General features: G+C 46.4%; 1 protein-coding gene across 2 annotated transcripts in view; it reads left to right on the top strand.

Moving 5' to 3' along the window:
• The window catches only part of Enthd1 (ENTH domain containing 1), a 90,041-nt gene extending 76,273 nt beyond the window's left edge, over positions 1–13,768 (top strand). For both annotated transcript variants that reach the window (XM_027403772.2, XM_035440771.1), the window contains exon 6: positions 12,544–13,768. In XM_027403772.2, the coding sequence (XP_027259573.1) occupies positions 12,544–13,130 (587 nt within the window). In that variant the 3' untranslated portion in view covers positions 13,131–13,768. The remainder of the gene's footprint in view (positions 1–12,543) is intronic.
• The last annotated feature ends 503 nt before the right edge of the window (positions 13,769–14,271 follow it).

Genomic DNA, 14,271 nt, shown 5'->3' with positions numbered 1-14,271 from the left:
TGTCATTTATCATTTACAGTAGTAGCACTGAGGGCTGGGATGGGGCTCAGTTGGTAGCACGCTTGTCTGGCATGTAGGAAGCTGAAGCCCTGGGTTCCATCCAGAACATGGCATAAACCAGACATGGGGCACACACCTAGAATCTCTGTACCTGGAAGTTGTAGACAGGTAAGCTCAGGTCCTCCTCAGCTGCTTAGTGGAGGTTACCCTGGGATGCATGACCCGACATCTCAGGGAAACTAAAGTAGTCTCTGCTGCGACTGTTTATGAGAGCAATGGAGAGGTGCTCTATGGTTGCAGGTTAGAAGTGCAGGTCAAGACACTTTCTCTCTCTCTATTGTCACTGTTGACTCCCTGCAGCCCCAGAAGGCTTTTTGTTGGTAAAAAGGGGTCTTAGAAATTGACAAGTTGAATTGACAAGTTCCATTAATCGCCATTGGAAATGTAAGGTAAATTGGGCAGCCTAAATCTTGAGAGCAGAACATTGGAGATGCATCGTAAAGCAGGACGCCAGAGTGCACACATTTGAGAGAACAAGAGCATTGGTTTTTTAGTGTGAAACTTCTACAGCTGTTAGAGTGCTGGCCCTGGGTGGGAGTCCCTGGGCTGTCAGTCAGGATGACTGACTGAATAACAGAGTTCATCTTTCCCTCCAGCCGACGCCATGGTACTTAATCTGCCTACTCCATTTCTTACCCCCATTCTTAGTTATATTCTGTATTTGATTTCTTTAAAAATTCATTTGAACCTTAATTTCTCTTTCCAATTTTGTTAATAGAAGGGAGAGATGGGTAGATAGGTAGATGATAGATAGATAGATAATATATTTATGTGACATTGATGGATTTTACACTTATTGCAAATTGTTAAAACTTCTCTGTTAACAAGCACTGAATTATGTTTGCATTGGTTACTGTTTTCAAATTATTGCATATATTTTATCTATTTACTTATTTATTGTATATATGTATAGATGTGCATTGCCACAGCTCAAATATGGAGGTCAGAGGACAAACTGCAGGAGTTTGTTCTCTTCCTGCACTGTGTGGGTCCCAGGGATGGGACTCGGCTCATCAGGCTTGGCAGCAAGTGCCTTACCTGCTGAGCCAGCTCAACAGCCAGAGAATCCCAACAGAAGAGACACTGTGAATCTGCTAGAGCGTGATGGCGGAGTTCCTAGCACTGGAGAGAGACTGGAGAATAAATCAAGCACCTAAACCTCACCATGAAGCCTAATTAGGGCTCATAATTGGCTGAACAGCATTCCTGTGACATCACATGCTCTAGAGTCAGAGAGTCTGGGCTTATGATCACAGCTCTTATGCCACCCACAGCGTGGCAACTGGGTAAGTCACCTGGCCTCTTCATGTTGGTGCCTGGTCTATGAGACAGATGCAGGTGGCTCTGTGGCACAGAGTTCACAGAAGCAAAGCCCTTCGAGTGGGACTTGGAACTCATCACATGCAACCACTGCCCTGTTACTCAGATGCATGAGTGTATAGAACTGCATACCTCCAGCTCAACACCTAACCCTCGGGATCTCTCTGTCAGCATCCTCATTCTTTCCCAGGATCAGCCACACACCTGTCTTAGTTAGGGTTATCCTGGCTGTGATGAAACACCATGACCAAAAGCAAGTTGGGGATGAAAGGGTTCATTTCACCTTATACTGCCAAGGTCACACTCCATCACTGTGGGAAGTCATGGCAGGAACTCAAACGTGGTGGGAACCTGGAGGCAGGAGCTGATGCTGAAACCATGGAAGAGAAGAGCGCTGCTTAATGGCTTGCCCAGCCTGCTTTCTTATAGATCCTAGGACCACCAGCCCAGAGATGGTACTATCCACAATGGGCTGGGCCCCTCCCCTATGAATCACTAATTAAGAAAATGTCTTACAGCAAGAATTTATGGAGGCATTTTCTTGAGTGCCCTACTTTCAGATAACTCTAGCTTGTGTCAAGTTGACATAAAACTGGACAGGACAATGCCTTCCTCCTAGAAAAGACATTCCCACTGTGGAATAGTACAGAGATGGGACTGAGCACAGAGGACCGGGAGCACTCCAGCTCGTTCCTGGAAAAGCAGCCACTCATCTGTGGATTGACCACCATTTTCCTGTAAGAAGCAGCCTTTCAAGCCCTGAGCAGCCTGGCTTCCACCGCGGTTCTCCAGCCGGGGGTTCTCTTATCAGATAACTCTTGTTTCATTCTCTGGTACAATTCCCTCTCACTGGCATTCTCCTGCCCCACCCCGGCCCCACTCACCCCGTTACCCTTCCAAGAGCATCTGAAATGTGTGACGGTGGGGTGTAGATGCTCTCACTCATTATCTTCCCTCTGCCTTCCATAACCTTCTGTTGTTCTTGCTAAACAATACCTACATATAGATTCATGGTTGGGTGCATTCCTCCCCAACTGTTATAGGGACCCTACCTGCCCTGTTTATGATTGTATTGCCAGCACCAGGCCCAGTGCCCTACATATCGTAGTGGTTAGTATTTCATAAGTGGACTAAAACCAGCTTAGAAATGGCAGAAATGGTGCAGGTCCATGAGAACCATGAGAAGGGGTTACTTGTGCTTTAAGCCAGATTGAGAATGCAGAGCTTGAGGGAGCAGGTGAAGACATTTGAACTTCAGGGCTGGAGAAATGGCCCAGCAGTTAAGAGTCCATATTACTGTTACAGAGGTCCTCAGCTTGGTTCTCCACACCCACTCAAGACAGTTCAGGGAGACTAAAGACCACAAAGATTCAGGGAGGTAGCCAGGAGTACTGGTGGGGAATGACCCTGGGAAAGTGGACCTGATTCCAGAACCCAAAAACAAAGGGAAGTAAGTTCTTGGAGGAGAGAGGCTGTTTCACAGGACTGCTTGCTGTCTTGAAGCATCAAGCCTCTGTGCACCCCACATCCAAAGTCACAGCCTCAATTGCTTCTTGCTGAGGGGTAGGGCACCCAAGGAAATGATTGCCAGTGATTGACAACTTGATAGGATCTAGAATCACCCAGGGGACAAAGCTCTGGGCATGTCTGTGAGGACATCTCTAGATTGGGGTAACTGAAGTGTAAAGAGCCACTGTAAATGTGGGCAGCACGGTTTCGTCGGCTTCAGATTCTGGATGAATACAAAGGAGAACGTGGGCAGAGTACTAGCATGTCTCACGCTCTGCTTCCTGACTAGGGTGCAGCGTGAGCAACTGCCTCATACTCCTGCCGCCATAGCCTCCCCACCACTGAACTGGGGGCCAAGATGAACCCTTCTCTTGAATTGTCACAGCACCAGAAAAGTGACTAAAGACTCCTGCGGAGCCTGGGCAGTCTGCCGTGAAGATACACGAGGAGTGCCTCCTGGGAGAAGATGCTATGGAGACATTGATCCTGCTGGAGCCCACACCTGTGCCCTCTGCATCGAAGAGCTCTGTTCTCCAGAGCCTGGGTGCAGACAAGAAGGACAGTGATGTGCCTCTTACAGGGGCAGGATGAGGCCAGCAGGAGACAGCCTCTGGCCACTGCCTGTGTCAGGAGGAGAGTGTCTGGTGTGCAGCCTGCCTGGTTGCCTTACAGACAGATTTCAGTGGCAGTCAAAGACAGCAACTGCGACCCAGGCCACACAGTGCTGGAGACCGCAGGGCTTCACATCTGGTTCTCAGAGCAAAGGGTTGCAAGTCAGCAGATGAGGAAAAAGTCACAGTGGCACAGCATGGGAAAGGCAAGGCAGCGGGAATCTGATGAGAAAGAAGACCGCGTTGATACTGAGGGGAGCACAGAAGGGAGCACTACAGCCTCTACGACTGACACTAGGGATGATGGAGAACAAGGAAGCTCTGATGTTCTGCTTTTATGAAGTGTTTGCATGAAGCTGAGTGGTAGTGGCTCACACCTTTAATCCCAGCACTCCGGAGGCAGAGGCAGACAGCTCTGTCGAGGCCAACCTGGTATACAGACAAGTTCCAGGACAGGCTCCAAAGCTACAGAAACCCTGTCTCAAAAAACCAAACAAATAAAATAAATAAATAAATAATTTTTTTAAAAAGAAGTGTTTATATGAAGGGTCCTGGTCCAACAATCATGAACGGTCTGGCGTAATGAGCTGAGAAATTCAAAAGCACTTGCACATGGGTATCTCAGTGACCTCAAATGGGGTGGAGGTGCCACCTACACGCTTCAACACCCTCCTAAAGGCCAGCTCTTTCTGACTTCTGATACTAAAGAACGACCCCCGGGCAGCCCATTGCCTCACCTCAGCTTGATTTTTGTTACTGTCTGTAGCTCAGACTACTGTTTTCTGTCATTATCTGTTTCCTCATCACACTAAACAGACAGGGAACTTGTGGGTGCCAGGATGACAGGCATGGCACCCCCAACAGGCAGTGTTCACTCCTGCTCTCAGGTCACTGCTGCCTGCTGTGTGGTCTTTGTAGAGATGAGCAGCCTGCTTCCCACTCTGATAGGAAACAGCAGTGTTGTGTGCTGTGGCCTCATCCTGTTTCTGTCTTTGGTCCACCACTGTTCTGTGCTGTTCATCTCTGCTGATGAAATAACCAGATGGGCACACCAGACTGTGAACTGAAAAAGTCAGCAGTTCTCAACCTCTTGGTTCAACCCCCTTTTGGGGGTTGAATAGCAGATACCCTGCATATCGGATATTTACATTGCGATTCATAATAGTACATTACAATTCATAACTGTAGCAAAATTATCGTTATTTTTAACATTATAAATAAGTCCTTTACAACCATTTCTTAGGATGTTTCATTTCTTAGCTATAAGAAGGGAAATGACAATACTTTAGTTTATGTGTATTGTTCATTTGGAAGTCATTGTGTGTCATCTGGGAGCACTGAAAGAAATGAATTAGAGGGTGAAAAGAGAAATCTGTATTCAACCATCCAGGGGCCTGCTGCTCCAGATAAAACACATGTACACTAATGGAAGATTTTAATGTCCCTGGAAATGTACTTTTTTTATCTTTGCACTATAGTTCTAAATGTCATTTAAATCAAAAGCTATTGTATCTTAATTAGCAGGTCTTCTGCATTTGCAGAAGTATAAGTGTTAAAGATAACACATCAACATTTGGAATGAATTTGTCAGTGCTGTCCTTGAGCAGCTGACAACTAGCCTGTGTGTATCACGCGACAATCTCTTAAAACACGGCCACTTCCTGGATCGTACTGCTGCATTCAGTGCACAAAGAGGATCAGTGCCAACAGGATGCCTACATCACTCCTGTGGGGAGCCTGAGCAGGGGAAGAGAAGGGACAGTGGAGGAGTACCCCGGGAGCAGATTGAAGGGTGCAGCACAGCTGCAAAGTGTTTGGAAACAAAAGGAAATTGGTGTGCTGCAATTAGCACTGAGTGGCTTTTCGCAGGCACTGAGCCCGCAGATCAGATCAGAGCTGGAGCCCACATGACACTGTCACTCAGCAATGGTGGCACAAAGCCAAAGGAAGGTGGCTAGATAGAGTAGGACTTGCTGGTTCTGACTTCAGAAATACCTGTAACCTGGGAAACTCAGCTTTTCTGGACCCCACCTTGACTCTGGTTCTCTAGGTCCAGGAAAGGCCCAAGAGCCACACTCTAACAAGTCCCCAGTGTTGCTGCCAGGAACACAAAGTTAAGTATGGGGGTTTTAGTGGGCTCATGTATGTGTGCACATACCTGTGCCCTTGTGTGGAAATGGCTCCCCATTAATGTCTGAAAAATGTAATCATTTTTCCTCTTGGCTCCTTAGGGGTTTCCTCTGAGAGCCTTCTTTCTAAACACAGAAAGCTCAAACTCTGCTTCCTTTTTCCCATGTTCACCCTTAGCCGCCCTTTCCTTCCCACCCAGTGCTGCATTCTTCCCTACCCTCACTCCCATCAAGATCAGTTTGTGCTGCCCAAATATTCTTGGATGTGTCATGTGCCCTCCACTGGGGTGTGGTTGACTCCTCAGCCGCTCTGCTCTTAGAGAAAACTAACCCTCCCTCTCCCAGCGGCTAAGAACTGCCATTAGCTCTTGGCTAGGGGTGGGGCTTCATGCTAACACCCCTCTCCACACTGGGATTTGGTCTGATTTAAGCCGGCACAGGTCTTGTCTGTTGTCACAACCACTGTGAGCTCATATTTGCAAAGCTGCCGATGTGCCAGAAGCCAGTTTCCTTGTAATCACCCACCACCTCCAGCCCTTCCACTCTTTCTGCCAAATACTGTTTCTGAAAGAGTTTCTTAGAAGTCTACCAAATACATTTTGGGCCCCAGAGTCTCCAAATTTCATCAAGAACATATTTTTCTGCCATTAGCTGCATGACCTCTTTGGCAAGCTCCCCGAATATCAGGAAACCGGCCATTTCCTCGGGAATGCACAGCTTGTGTGGAACACCATTGATACAGTAAGTTGCTAATTGGTTACTGTTGCATTGCCATGACCACAAAACCTGCCAGGACCATCTTAGGGGAGAAGATTTTTATTCTGGCTCATGGCTTCTGGGGATTCAGCTGTGGTGGGGAGGAAAGCATGGCAGGGCGGCTTGGCAGAGAGTGGAGACCTATGGGGGAGGCTCACATCATGATGTCTAGGAACTAGTGATACAGGAAGCAGGCAGGGGTAACACCCCCACACACACACAAGGCCCCATCCTAGTGGCCTACCTCTGCCAGCAAGGCCCCACCTCCAAAAGGTGCCTCACCTTCTAAAACAGTGCCTCTACTACCAGAGGAGTTAGCATTCAGAGCATGAGCCTGAGGGACCTTTCAGCTCCAAACCATAATAGCCTTTTTCATTTACTGGGTGGGCTATTTACTGGGTTTTCCTATAACGTCCACATACTGACCACAGTTCTAACTCATGCACAAGAGAAATGGGATCCACAAATAATGAAATACAGTTTTTTTTCTTCCTTTATTATCTCTTCTGAATAAAGATTAGCATATCTGGGGGCTGGAGAGATGGCTCAGAGGTTAAGAGCACTGGCTGTTCTTTCAGAGGACCTGGGTTCAACTCCCGGCATCCACATGGTGGCTCACAACCATCTATAACGAGATCTGGGGCTCTCTTCTAGCCTGCAGGCAGAATACTGTATACATACATAGTAAATTAAATCTGTTTTTTAAAAAAAAAAAGATCAGCATATCTGTCAACTACTCCTATGGATGCCATGTCTCTTCACCATGTTGATAATTTTTTCTAAAGTTTATATCCACAATTTAACATAACTCTGTAATAGAGTGAAACTAGTTCCAGCACAGTCGAGTAGTGTGGTTAAGCTCACAGTCTGTGATATCAGAGTTACTTGAATTTGAGTCCTACTCCGAGCTCTCTCTAACTTTGTGATCTGGGAAAGATTCCTAGAAACTGAACTCCATTGTGTCATGTTTAAAATGAGGTTATAAAACCTATTCTGCATCAAGCGAAGTAGTAGTCAATGTTCTGTTATTGTAACACAATACTGAAGGCTAGATACTTAGTCAATAAAAAGATGTTTACTTAGCTCAAAGTTTTGAATGTCTAAGAGCATCTGATCAGATCTGGTGAGTGATAGCCTCATATGAGAGAGAAAGATCACATGATAAGAATCGAGAGAAGGATTTGAGAGTCAGGTTTGCACTTTATAATAAGTCACTTTCACAGGCACTAACCTGAGTTCTGGAAGAAAGTCAACAATCCTTTCTAAGGGCAGTATCCCCAGTGACCTGGTTACCTCCTACCAGATGCAGCCTCTTAAAGAGGCCACCTCTTCTCATGGAAACATTGAGAAGCATACTTCCAACACATGAAGGCGTGAGGACAAACCACATGTAAATGTAAACCAAGACATGTGCTAAAGAGAACTAGGAAGCAGCTATTTAAAAATGGGTTCTAATAATCCCAGCCCCCACGGCACAGGGTCAGGTAGATATCTTTGAGTTTGAGGCTAGTCTGATGTACATAGTGAGTTCCAGGACAGCCAGGGATCATGGAGAGACCGTATCTTTAAAAAAAAAAAAAAAAAAAACAAAATACAAACAGACAAAAGCACCACTACCATCATCATATAAAAGAATAAAATAAAAATGAGTTCTATCCTTGGACTTCACCTAGAGGTAATCAGCTGCCTATCACTCCCATGGTGGGGAGGTCTGGAAATCTGGAGAGAGTAGTTGGTGGGTCTCTGAAATGATAGCCCCAAGAGGTAGTCAGGTTGTGTGGACTGTAACCAGAACAATTGTAGGAGTGAGTGGGCAGAGCAAGCCAAATGCCGGCACCCTTCCCCTGATGGCTGCCAGAAGGCTGGTAGCCAGGCCGTTCCTCTCAGGGCAGCAAACAGGAGGCTATTCTGAGAAGCTAACCTGCCTCAGAGGGAAGAACTGCTTCACTGGTGTCTGTAGTTCTAGTCAAACAACCTGCCCAGGCAGTGGCTGTTCAATGGGCCTCAAAGTTGGTGCTCTGTGCTCATTTTGAAAGCTCCCATCAGCTTTCAGCCTTTGTTCTTAGCACAAGCAGACACAGAATAAGAGCCTTCTGGAAGGGCCTCTCATATGGAACAGTGTGGAAACACAATGGAGGAAATTATGCTGTGAGGGGAAAAGAAAATACTTTTAAAATGTATCTTTAAGATCTCCAAAAGATAAGAAAATATGATGTGCCTAGAAAACAAGAACAGGCTGTTTTGAGAATTTCTGAGAACAACAGAAACCTCTTCAAAAATTAAAAACAGCCAGCAGACACAAGATATCCACCAGAAGGACTGGAAGCTAAAGCTGACAAAACTTCCAAGAAGTAGGACAAAGAGACAAGGTTAGTGACAGAAAGGGGAAGGAAAATTAGAAAGGAAGCTGGCAAGGTGGCTCAGAGGGTAGACACTTGCTGAGAAAATCTGACAACCAGAGGTCAAGTCCCTAAACCCACATAAAAGTAGGAGAGAATGGGTTCCATGAAGTGCCCTGTGACCTCCACACATGTGCTGTGGTGTGCTCACACACACCAATAATAATCCTTGAGAAAAAGGGCTGGATAAAGTGCTGCTCACCCATGAGGACCAGAGTGGGGACCCCAGGACAGGGGTGTGGTGGCACACGTGTGTGATGCTGGTGGACCCCAGGACAGGGGTGTGGTGGCACACGTGTGTGATGCTGGTGGACCCCAGGACAGGGGTGTGGGGGCACACGTGTGTGATGCTGGTGGACCCCAGGACAGGGGTGTGGTGGCACACGTGTGTGATGCTGGTGGACCCCAGGACAGGGGTGTGGTGGCACACGTGTGTGATGCTGGTGTGTCTGTATTGAGACGGGAGATGTAGGACAACCCCAGCAAGCTTACAGACCAGCTAGGCAGAACACAGTGGTCATCAAGAGGCCCCGTGTCATAGAAGAAGGAGAGGACACACACCCAAGGGTGTCCCCTGACCTCCACATGACTCCACACGCGCACCTGCACCCACACACGTGAATGTGTGCGCACACTGCATACATTGGAAAGCTAGGAGTCCAGCCGCTCTTATGTGCAAACCAGAAGTTTAGAAGAACAGGGACACCAGAGGCCACAGCTCACTGATGAAAGTCTTGAGAAAATGCTTGAATCTGAAGGAAATGAGTTGCCTGATTAAAACTCACTTTCGCTTGACCTCAGACAATGAAAATCGCCCTGCTTCAGTAAACAGCATCGAGGATTCCAGAGCATGGGGATGAAGAGGAAATTTGTTAATACCTCAGAGGTGCAACAGGCTCTGTGCCATGAGTAGGAATTAGAACAGCTGGGCTGGGGAGATGGCTCATCAGTTCAGAGCACTGGTGCTCTTCCAGAGGACCTGGGTTTAATTCCCAGCACCCACATGGTGGCTCCCAACCATCCATAACTCCAGTTCCAAGGTGTCAATGCTGTCTTCTGGCCTCCACAGACTCCAGGTATGCACCTGGTATACAGACATGCATACAGGCAAAGCACCCATACACATAAAATGAAAATAAATACATCTTTAAAATAAAAAAGTAGAATGGCTATGACTTAGCACTCACAATGCTGGAAACAGGAAGGTAGTGGAAGATGGCCTTCAAGACTCACTGCTCAAGCAAGTCTCATGCTTTCATGGAGACGTGTTTGGATCCACAGAAGTCACATAGGCCATGCATGGTAGTGAGCATCTGATAAGGGACAGAGACAGGAGACTCCCCAGAATCTCTCAGGCCGCTAGCCTAGTGTACACAGCTGTGAACATGGGACCCTGCCTCAAATGAGGTGGAAAGGTGAGAACCAGTGTGTGTGTGTGTGTGTGTGTGTGTGTGTGTGTGTGTGTGTGTGTACACACTAAGATATTTTTTTTAAAGTCCAAAGGAAAAGACTTTCTGCCTAAAATTCTTTGTGAAAACTATCACTAAACCTGAGGGTAGAAAGAGCTTTTTCAGATGTGGATATTCTAATGCCTTCACCTCTTGTTGTCATTGGCCTGCTGGTCATTGTGCTGTTCACAAATGACAGCAAAACAAGAAGTGGGGACATGGAGTCTAGAGAGCAGAGAGCCAGCCCAGGAGGGGAAGGATGCAGTAGATGACAGCTGGGATCCAGCACAGAGCATGTGAGCACATACATGACTGTCACTATCCACATGCCCAATAGCATGGCACCGCCCTCCTGCCCCAGGACAGAGGGAGCAACTGGATTAGCCTGACCCAGATTCTCCCAGGGAGCTCGGCTGGCCTTGACCATGCACAGCTGAGTGGCTGCTTTCCTTTCATCCCTGTGCTCACACCAGCTGAGAATACTCTTGGCATCCAAAGACAAGTTTTGCGATTGGAACTTTCCCTGAGAACTGGAGATAGGCCCTGAGGAGCTTAGAGGCAAAAAATAGAGAATGGCCACCTGCCCTGGCCATTTTTATGAGTTCCAGTTTAGTTCAGAAGGGACATGAATATGTAGTAAAATCTACCAACAAAGCAAAATCCCTGAGTGCTGAGTGGCAGGCTTCAGCTTCCCTGCTGTGTGCCTGGCCGAGTAAATCTTTAAAGTAACAAGTTCAGAGCGAATCAGACACCCGAGGACTAGATTTCACCAATTTGTGCTGTATATCCAAAAATAAATCCAAGTAGGTATTCCAAAAGAAAAAAAAAAGTCCTGTATCCAAAAAAGTTTGGGAAACACTCGGATAAAATGTGTTAGGGCTGGGGGTCTAGCTCAGTGGGTAGAGGGCTTGCCTAGCACGCATGAAGCTCTTGATTTGATCCAGTGTCACGTGAACCTAGTGTCATGACACACCTGTAACCCTGGCACTTGGGAAACAGAGGCAAGAGGATCTGGAGTTCAAGGTCATCCTTGGCTCCATAGTGAGTTTAGGGCTAACCTGGGCTACATGAGACCCCCCCTGTTAAAGAAAGTACTGTGGTGGATTTCTCATCATTTTAAATGTGCTGATGTACACAGTCAGTCTCCTAATGTGAGCTAAATGTGCAGTGACCAGGCTCACTTGGCTGAAAAGCCCTGGTTTTTTGTTTGTTTGCTTTTTATTTTTAAGATTCCTTTATTTTACTTGTGTAGGTATTTTGGCTGCATGTATGTATGTGCACCACATGTATGCCTGGTGCCCATAGAGGTCAGAAGAGGGTGTCAGGTACCCTGGAAGCAAAGTTACTGATTGTTGTGGGTGCTGCTTGTGGGTGATGGGAACCGAACCTAGGCCCCCTGCAAGAGCAGCAAGTGCTCCTAACCACTGAGCCATCTCTCTAGCCCCAGTATCTGCTATATTTTGTCTTATTTTATTTTTATTCACCTATTTATTTTATATCCTGGCCACAGCCTCCCCCTGCCTCCCTCTCAGTTTCTCTCCCCCATTCCCTTCCCCCCCCACCCCTAGTCCCCTCCTCTCCCATCTCCATTCAGGAAAGGCATCTACTATATCCTAAGGAACACACTCATGACAGTTTGGGAAACTAGAGTGAAGTAGATAGGAGAAGACACTTAATATGATTCTGCCTGAAAGGAAATGAAGTTGTTCTCAAGCCTTTAATTTTATGAAATGGGTTTCAAGTGCTTTTTTATGCTGCTTAAAGATCCTTACTGAGAAAAGTGGGTTCATCTGTGCTACAGTGCTCTGGTTCTGAGCTGGGTGGGACTTAGTCTTTGTTGAATTTGACCACGGAGAGGAACTCCAGTTCATGATACTGGAGTTTATGGTGTTATAATAATATCTGTATGGGGAAAAGGTGAAAGACTGGGTTAGGACTTTCTCAGCCTTTCTACTTTAAATGCCTACATAAAACACTGGCAGGCAGAAGATTTAATACCTTCCCCTACAGACAAGGCCTACAGTAGGGTTTGCCTACAGACAAGGCCTGCTGGGAAGGGTTTGGAAGTCATGATGAATATTGATCATTTTACTTTATGTTTATTTCCATGGCATTATTAGTATATAATACTTCTGTAGATTTGTCTGTTTCCTGAGTTGTTTTTTTTCTCAGGTTTGTGAATTTCTAACTTTTAAAATTCAGACTGGTTTATATTGAGGCCTTCCAGATAGGTATTTACCTGGCACAATTATTGTAGCTATTACTCTTATTTGTATGTTATATAAATGTCTCTCTCTCCATTCTATTTTAGTCTCCACCACCTCTGAGGTCGCATCTTCCTTTTCTACTTTGTCTGTGTCGTCTCCTGACTTGGTCCATCCAGAGAAGTCAGCCCATCACTTTCCCCTGGTTTTCACCAGCCCTTCCTTCTGGATTCAGCCCCACTCACAGCCGTCTTCTGCCCCCTTCACATACAAAGATGAGGCAGCCAGAGTTCACCAGCCCTTTGCTCCCAGGAGCACAGCATCTTCAGATGACGAGGAATACCCCAATATTCCAGATAACTCCAATTCAACTACAGAGAAGCCAGGTCACATTCCCGGCTGTAACCAGGTAGCATTCTCCACCCCATCAAGAACCTACTTCCCCTCAGTGTCCCAGGCTAGTTTGCAGACAAGCCAGGGCTTGCCCCGGGAATCCTCCGAGTCAGGTTCTATCCGCACGCTTCTAGGCGAGGTGAGGGGTGCTGTGCTCCGACTTCATGAAGACCTGAGCCTGGTGATCCAGGAACTTAGTGTCATCAACAGCTACCTAGGTAACCTGAGTGGCAGCAGTCAAGCATCTAGTGAGGCTCTACAGGACCCCCAGTCTTGCAAGGGGAGCTCAGATCCTATCTAGAAGCCTAGTCCTTTTGCTGGAACACAAATGATTCCACTGCCCAAAGACCTGGAAGGTTTAACACTTTAGAGGTCCCCATTGCTGTGGGGACAAAAAGGCAGTGACTTAATTTTTCATTTTCAAGTTTATTAGCACATCTTTCAAGCGACAAAGACTTTTGGGTGCTGTGTTGTTATGTTTTTTGTTTTGTTTTTTTTTTTTTCAAGAGAAAGAAGTCAACTTTTGATCATTTCAGGTTTAGATATTCGTTCCTTTGAAACTGAAAAGTATTTCTTTCATTCTTCGAATGTCAGTACATTGTCCCTAGGGGTAAGCCTTAGTGAAGGTTGTGGGAGACTTTAAAATGCAAATAGCTATTGGAGGGCTTTGGGATAAACAAGGTAGACAAGGGAGCCAGGAGAAATTGTGGGTGCCCCCACCCACAGTGCTGACTCGGGCTGCTAACAAGCTTCTGCCCGGTTGGCATGCTCTTTCAAGCTGAGGCCCCTCAAATCAAGAGCCAGAAGTTTCTCTGCCGCCACAGTGTCATGAGTGATGCTGAGGCAGGTAGGATGTGGAGCACATTTTTATGTTGATTTTCAGAGAATTCAGGTGATTTCCCGTCTCTTGTATTTTATAAATAAATTTGCTATTTTCAACTCACTGTATCTTTTTCTAATTCATTAAAACAACTTTTCAAACAAAAATGCCATGTTTATTTTGTAGACAAGAATGACCTAGTTTGACTGTTACAGACCAGGGCTTCCCATCCTGGGTGCATGCAGGGATCAGTACAGAAGCTTTTGGTTAGTTTGTCGTTGAGCCCAGAGGCTCACACATGCCAGGCCAGCACTCTAACACCTTATTTAAGGCAAGCAAGGTCTGCTGTGCCCAGGTTAGCTGGCCTGAGATTCTGGGTGATTTTCCTCTTACTGTCTCCCATCTCACCACAGGAATGCTGGGATTACAGCAGTGGAACACCCCAAACAAGGTGGAAAGGAACCTGGGAACTGTCCTTCAACATCTGCATACCCATTGTGGTACACATGTGCCCTCCCTGAGACACAAGTAATGAATCTTTTAGAGGGACCAGTGATACAGCTCATGTAAAATCTGCTTCAGAGGTTTTTCATAGTTAATGAAATGCTTCTTGAAGACATTT

The sequence above is a fragment of the Cricetulus griseus genome, chromosome 2 (assembly GCF_003668045.3).
Source record: "Cricetulus griseus strain 17A/GY chromosome 2, alternate assembly CriGri-PICRH-1.0, whole genome shotgun sequence".
Lineage (NCBI taxonomy): Eukaryota > Metazoa > Chordata > Mammalia > Rodentia > Cricetidae > Cricetulus > Cricetulus griseus.
This window is presented reverse-complemented; position numbering and strand designations above follow the sequence as displayed.